This window comes from Neolamprologus multifasciatus, chromosome 1 (genome assembly GCF_963576455.1).
Source record: "Neolamprologus multifasciatus chromosome 1, fNeoMul1.2, whole genome shotgun sequence".
Classification (NCBI taxonomy): Eukaryota; Metazoa; Chordata; class Actinopteri; order Cichliformes; family Cichlidae; genus Neolamprologus; species Neolamprologus multifasciatus.
This window is the reverse complement of record NC_140439.1, coordinates 454266-462077: the sequence shown is the minus strand read 5'-3', so window position 1 is coordinate 462077 and position 7812 is coordinate 454266. Positions and strand designations below refer to the sequence as shown.

Sequence of the window (7812 nt, the reverse complement as noted above, 5' to 3'; positions counted from 1 at the left end):
TATAAATCTGGGAGTCATTGGCATAACAATGGAAAGAAATCGCATGTTTCCTGAAAATAGAGCCAAGGGGTAGCAGGTATAGAGAGAAAACAAGGGGGCCTAAAACTGAACCCTGTGGGACGCCACACTGAAGAGAAGCAGCGAAGGATACAAACTCACCAAGTTTCACAGAGAAAGTTCACTCTGCCAAATAAAATCTGAACCACTACAGCGCAGTACTCCTGACACCCACCAGCTGCTCTAAGCAGGAAATTAAATTTTTATCATCCACTGTATCAAAGGCAGCAGTTAAATCTAAAAGCACAATAATAACACAGTCACCTGAGTCAGTTGCTAAAAACACATCATTAAAAACTCTTAAAAGGGCAGATTCTATACTGTGTAAAGCTTTAAAACCAGACTGAAAAACCTCTAAAATACCACGTTCTTCTAAAAAGGTCATCGATTGCTTGTTAACTACCTTTTCAAGAATTTTTGAGATAAAAGGCAGGTTGGAAATAGGCCAGTAATTTGCAATAATATCAGGATAAAGTGCAGGTCTCTTGAGTAGAGGCTGAATTACTGCATGTTAAAGATTCACAGGTACAACACCAGAGCACAAACTGCTATTTACAATGGAATGTACAAATTATGCTATAGTGAGGAAAACGTCGTTGAAAAATTGAGGAGGGAGAGCATAATAAAGGGAACAGTTTTCTGATTTGAAATCCAGTAATATTGTAATATTTAATATGACACCAGAAGTTTATCCTTCTTGCACGTCCAGCTCTCCGACACTTTGTTCTGGCAGCACGGGTTGGTTCAATCAGCCAGGGTTCATATTTGGCTTTTCCTTGCCTAAATGGGGCCACAGAATCCAAAACGGTTTGGCAGATTGAGTAAAGCTAAGCTCTTCTGAATCATTATAGTCAAGCTGCATTAGTGAATAAATGACTGGATTTAACTGGTCAGCTGAAAGTCAGAAGTAGCCATGAACATGCTATTGATTATTAAGCATGGCTAAATGATGACAGAGGCTGATAATTCAGCAGACTTCAGTGCTTTGCTTGAGCAAATACCGTTGCAGGAGAAATAAGTCTTCAACCTCTCCCCACGTCCCTCAAAACATCCACCATCATTCCCATTCCTAAGAAATCAGTGGTCTCCTGTCTGAATGACTGCAATCCTGTTGCACTGACATCCGTCATCATGAAGTGCCTCGAGCGGCTAGTCAAAGGTCACATCTGCTCCTCCCTCCCTGACACACTGGACCCTCTTCACTTTGCCTATAGGACAAACAGAGCCACATTAAATGCCAAGCTACAGCTTGGCATTTAACACTATCATCCCCTCAAAACTTGCCACGAAGCTCGTCGACCTTGGGCTAGGAACACACCAATCTGCAGATGGATTCTAAACTTCCTCACAAACAGGCCCCAGGTGGTGACAGTTGGTAAGCACACCTCCTCATCACTCATCCTAAACACAGGAACACCACAGGGTTGTGTGCTTAGCCCCCTCCTATATTCCCAGTTCACACACGACTGTGTTGCTAAACACAAGTCCAACACCATTATCAAGTTTGCGGATGTTACGGCCCTGGGCCTTGGAGGGAGTGAGACTGCCTTTTTGTGTTCATGCAAATCCATGTGTACCATGACTTGTGGGTGATTGGTTACTGGGAGACCCGTGCCAACCCTCTCTTATGCAGAATGAAGTGTGCCAGACCACACAGACGATTGGCTGCCTGGGGATCCCGTGATGCTCCAAGAGGCAATCAGTGGCTGATCGTGGCCACCTGTGGCTACAAAAGGCTGGAGGTCCTTCACTCAGTGGCTGCTGCTTAGGACTGAACATGCAGTTTGCCCTCCTGTGCCTCCCTCTTCGATCTTTGTTGAACTTGTTCATATTGCTGAACTTTGTCAAGCCTTGGTGCATGCTTGAACTTAGACTGATTAGAGTTTTGAGCTGCTAGCTGGCTGTGAGTAGAATTTTGTGATGCTGGCTTGCCTTAGTTAACCCTTAGCTTTTATTTTGTGTGTGACCAGCTTGCCTTAGTTAACCTTTAGCTTTTACTCTTGACTGTTTTTTTTTTCTTTATGTAATAATTGTTTGCCCAGTGGTCTGTTGAACAGCCCTGTTGGTTTTCTGTTCAAAGTTTGTAATTAAAACCTTTTTCTTTACTCAGTTTTGTGTTGGGGGCTTGTGTATGTTACTCCTTCCCTGATGCCTAGCAGAGGGGGTTGTAACAGTGGCGGCTCGTCCGGGATCCTCCTTTTCCCCATAAGGAGAATTCCCTTTTGTGAAAGAGAGAACGTGTGTTTTGCTCAATTTTGGGTTTGTGTGTTTTTTGTTTTTTTGTTTTTTGTTTTGTGTTTTGTTTTTTTTTTTTTCTTCTTCTGCCCTCTTCCCTGTTTTGAGCGCCATGTCGGCTCCATTTTGTTTAGAGGATTTTTTAAAAAGCTCCATCTGTTGTGCTCCTTGAAAGCTGCCGCAAATGCGAATTGCTGCAAATTGCAGAACACCTTAAGCTGCAGGTCTCTAAAACACTCCATAAGAGTGACCTGAAAAAGCGGGTAGTAGACGAGTTGGTGGAGGCTGGTCTAATGCAAGTCCCTGATCTGCCTGAAGTGCCTGTGGTCTCTGGTGAGCCTAGTCAAACTTCCTCATTTGAGGGGGACCATAAAGATGGTACGGGTCATGACAGTGTGGGAGATGGGGGAAGAGGCCGGGCACGCTCGCTGGCTATGATCCTCTTTCGTCTGGAAGTTCAGAAGCACGGGACGGGGCCCGGCTAAAGGTGCGCTTGGCACGGCTCCAGTTGGAGGCCAAGGAGAAGGCTCAAGCCAGGCGAGCTCAATTAGAGCTTGAGATCAGAAAGCTGGAAATGGAGGCAGATAAAACAGTGAGGCTGCGTAAGCTGGAGCTGGAGTCTCAGCCACGAGCCTCATCTGTCTCCGCTGATGGTCCAGGTTCTGCCCCCGTGTCTACTACTCCTTATGACATTAGTAAGTCCATTTCTTTAATACCTGCATTTAAAGAGGCTGAGGTGGATTCTTATTTTGCAGCATTTGAGCGCATTGCTGGTGCGTTGCGGTGGCCTAGTGAGATCTGGCCCCTTTTGTTACAGTGTAAACTGACTGGAAAAGCCCAAGAGGTGGTAGCTGCGCTTCCCTTAAAAGACAGTTTGGAGTATTCTTGTGTTAAATCAGCTGTGTTGCAAGCATATGAATTGGTTCCAGAAGCATACAGGCAGAAATTTTGGCTACAGAGGAAACTTCCCTCCCAAACGTATGTGGAGTTTGCCAGGGAAAAAGGTATCCTCTTTGACAAGTGGTGCGCTGCTTCAAAAGCCAGTGATTATGATTCATTGCGTGAATTGATGTTGCTGGAAGACTTTAAAAAGTGTCTTCCAGAGAGTATAGTGTTATACCTGAATGAGCAGAAAGTAACCACTTTAGCAACTGCAGGAGTTCTCGCAGACGAGTATGTGCTCACCCATAAGTCCTCTTTTCTGGTTAAAGAGAAGTCACAGTTTAGTGCTGCGCAGCAGGCTCACACTGTTAAACCTTTAGGCTCTAAAGAGAGTCGAGAGTGTTTCTACTGTCAAAAACCGGGACATGTCATTGCGGACTGTTTGGCCCTGAAACGCAAAACAGTGAATTCTCAGCAACCCAAAGGTGTTGCCTTTGTGAAAGCAGCGTTCCATCCTGAGGTGCTTGATTGTGGTGGTAAAGTGCCAGACCCTTGTTTTGACCCATTTATCTTTGATGGTTTTGTATCACTAACTGATAAATCCACTGATCTAAAGTCGGTGTGCATACTGAGAGACACCGGAGGTTCTCAGACCCTAATCCTTTCTAGTGCGTTACCTTTCTCAGCAGACAGTACATGCAGATTTAATGTTGTGCTGCGTGGAATAGAGATGGGTTATGCTCCCAGACCCGTTCACCGGGTCTATATCAAATCAGAACTTGTTACGGGATTTTTTTTCCCCGTCGCAGTCTGTCCGACCTTACCAATAGAGGGGGTGGCCATGTTGCTAGGAAATGATATTGCGGGCAGATTAGTGCGTCCTAGTCTGGAGGTGCTAGATAAGCCCCTCAGTTCTGATGCCCCAGAGATTTCTGTGACCCCAAAGCTGTACCCAGCCTGTGGGGTTACTCGTGCCCAAGTCCGCAAAGATGGTTACGTTACCCTTGCTGATTCTGTGTTGAGGACCTCATTTTCTGAGGAGGGTGTCACATTACCTGAAGAAAACAATGTTTTGTCTCCACCAGACTTTGTGAACCCTGAGGAACCTGGTCCATCTGAAAAAGATATTCCACTGTCTTTGACCCGAGAAAACCTGTCGACAGCTCAGATAGCTGGCAAATCATTAAAGCCATGTTTTAAGCGTGTGGTAAGTGCTGAGCAAGCCAGCCATGAGCAACAAGCCTGTTCCATAGAGCAAAATGTGCTAATGTGTCAATGGTACCCACCTGGTGCAGGAAGTGTGGACTGGGGTCAGGCCAATGCTCTGGATAAGCGGCTCATTGTCGTTTCACCAAGAAAAACGAAACGCACTTATGATGAGGCTTCTCTCAAGAGACACCTCAGAGTAAGTGATAAAGTACTTGTCTTACTTATTTTACTTGCTTACTTATTTTTACTTGGGTACCTTGAAAGTACGAAATCCCTCTTATGCCACACTTCTGTGTTAACTGCTCCCGACTTGATGCAACCATGCAAGTTGGAAATTGTCGCCAGTGCTGTTGGGGCTAAAGCAGTACTGTTGCAAAAAGACTTACAGGGATTGGACCACCCCATTTGTTACTTCTCCCGCAAGTTTAAAACACATCAGGTAAATTACCCCATCATTGAAAAGGAGACATTGGCTCTGTTGCTAGCTCTTCATCACTTCCATGTGTACTTGGGGTCCGGCACATTACCCAATGTAGAGTACACTGTTCCTAATCTTCTTGTATTTCTTGCCTGGATGTTTAGCTGCAATAAATGCCTCATGCGATGGGCCCCGCTGCTGCAAGAAAACAATTCAGAGCAGAGATTTGGCATTTACAAAAAACAAAAAAAACCCAAAACATACTGATAAAGTACTAGTTGATGACCTCTCCCGGTTGTGAGTATGACTTGTTTTGTTGTCTGTCACAAATAATGAAACCTGTGTATACAAAACATAGTCTTGTATTTTAAGGAGAGGGGTGTTACGGCCCTGGGTCTTGGAGGGAGTGAGACTGCCTTTTTGTGTTCATGCAAATCCATGTGTGCCATGACTTGTGGGTGATTGGTTACTGGGAGACCCGTGCCAACCCTCTCTTATGCAGAATGAAGTGTGCCAGACCACATGGACGATTGGCTGCCTGGGGATCCCGTGATGCTCCAAGAGGCAATCAGTGGCTGATCGTGGCCACCTGTGGCTACAAAAGGCTGGAGGTCCTTCACTCAGTGGCTGCTGCTTAGGACTGAACATGCAGTTTGCCCTTCGTGCCTCCCTCTTCGATCTTTGTTGAACTTGTTCATATTGCTGAACTTTGTCAAGCCTTGGTGCATGCTTGAACTTAGACTGATTAGAGTTTTGAGCTGCTAGCTGGCTGTGAGTAGAATTTTATGATGCTGGCTTGCCTTAGTTAACCCTTAGCTTTTATTTTGTGTGTGACCAGTTTGCCTTAGTTAACCTTTAGCTTTTACTCTTGACTGTTTTTTTTTTTTTTTTTTTCTTTATGTAATATTTGTTTGCCCAGTGGTCTGAACAGCCCTGTTGGTTTTCTGTTCAAAGTTTGAAATTAAAACCTTTTTCTTTACTCAGTTTTGTGTTGGGGGCTTGTGTATGTTACTCCTTCCCTGACGGCTAGCAGAGGGGGTCGTAACAGCGGATGACACAACCATCATAGGCCTCATCACAGGCAATGATGAGACGGCCTATGAGAGGAGGTGACGGCACTGTACAAGTGGTGTCTGGAAAATAACCTGTCTCTCAACATCAGCAAAACTAGAGAAATGATAGTGGACTACTGGAAACGACCAGTCAGGGAACACCAGCTCATCCACATAAACAGTGTAAAGGTTGAAAGGGTCAGCAGCTTCAAATTCCTTGGAGTCAACATCACTGAGGATTTCTCCTGGATCCTTCATACAGACACTGCTATCAGGAAAGCTCGCCAGTGACTCTACTTACTGAGGAGGCTGAGGAAGTTTGGCAACACTAACATCACGTCAAATTTCTACAGGTGTGCAATTGAGAGCTTGCTGACGAGCTGCATTACAGTTTGGTATGGAAGCTGCTCTGCTAGCAGCCGTAAATCACTACAGAGGGTGGTGAAGGCAGGAGAGCACATCACTGGCATGAGACTTTCTGCCATTCAGGACATTTATCTTCAATGATGCCGCCGCAAAGCACACAGCTTCATCAAGGACCACAGCCACTCAGCACATAAGCTCTTCTCCTTGTTACCATCTGGCAGACGTTACAGGAGTCTGTCTGCTTGGACTACAAGACTTAAAAACAGTTTCTACCATCAAGCCATACGACACCTCAATCACAACACTTAAACACACACAACACACTCCACAGGATGCACTCAGACGCTACCTTGCAGCTTTACAAGTAAACTGTAAAATCTGCACTGGTCACTTCACTTTATATACTGTACAATACTGTACTAACTGCCACTAAAAAAATTGTACTGTTCAGTCTGTACTGCTGCTCATTCCTGCCACTGTGCAATATTCCATGTGCCCCCCCCCCCCACCTGTCACATTCCTATTTAAGATTTTCTTTATTTAATCACTTGTGTGTACATATATTTATATATACATATATATATTTAGTCTATTAACTGTAAATATTTTTTTCTCTATATTTTATTAATATTTTGCTCTTTACTATTTTGTTCTACTGTACCATTCTGCTGAGTGACTGTCTTCTGCTCGTCAAATACATTTCATTGCAATGTTGACCCTGTGCTAACTTGCATATGACAAATAAAACTTAAAACTGAAGTGTTAAACATATACACCCAAAAATCTTTAAAATTTCTTTGTGGCATCACACGTTACTAAGTTACAGTTAGTGAGACCAAGCTCAGAGCTAAAAGGGGAATGAATATTGGACTTCACATGGCTACAGATGAATCTTATTATTGCTAAGTATTTTCTAACATGTTGCAACCTCTAACAACCTTGCACCCTGATGACTGAGTAGTGGTTGCCAGCCTAATTTGGCTATACACCAAAATAAATACTATATATTAAGGCAAATACCTCAACCATTCCTGTTATTGTTATTGCTAATTAATTCATTACTGTTATGAACTTGCATGTTCATGTGTTTGTTTTGTGCAGGTGATGTATCTTTTTATATTAATTCAGCTGTGCCAGGGCCCTGCTCCGATTGGTGCGTGGATACACCGCCCCGACGTGACTGGTTCCAGCTGGAGGACCCGCCCATTAAAAGGAGGCTGGAGTGCTACAGCAGAGAGGTCTTCACGTTTCTCCTCATGACCCAGCAGTGTAGTAATGGTAAATTTGATTCTTTTTACTGAATCGAGTTTTAATGAGTCACTCACCAAAGTGAATCGGGTTTTTTTGAGTCATTTGATTTACTGAGTCAGTTGACCAGAGAGTGCAAAAAATGTACTCACTCAAACTTAATTTGTTTCTCTTTTCATGTAAATCCTACTGCTAAGATGAATGATTCTAAAAGAAATCAACTATTTTATAGAGCAAAAAAGAGCAAAAACATTTCTAAAATTAAGCAATTTCCTATCAAAATTGCTTAATAAACATTTATTTTGTTTATTTTTATTTTATTAGTATTTTCCTTAAATGTGTTAA

The 7812-nt window shown here is 43.6% G+C and overlaps 1 protein-coding gene across 1 annotated transcript; it reads left to right on the top strand.

Moving 5' to 3' along the window:
- The first annotated feature begins 3042 nt into the window (after nucleotides 1-3042).
- LOC146525045 (uncharacterized) lies at nucleotides 3043-6051 on the top strand. Its single transcript, XM_085163845.1, has one exon. The coding sequence runs from the start codon at nucleotides 3362-3364 to the stop codon at nucleotides 5066-5068; it is 1707 nt and encodes a 568-aa protein (XP_085019971.1). The 5' UTR covers nucleotides 3043-3361; the 3' UTR covers nucleotides 5069-6051.
- Nucleotides 6052-7812: the final 1761 nt, after the last annotated feature.

Coding starts and splice junctions, on each gene's coding strand:
- LOC146525045 (XM_085163845.1), top strand. CDS start 3,362: ATGTTGCTGGAAGACTTTAAAAAGTGTCTTCCAGAGAGTATAGTGTTA.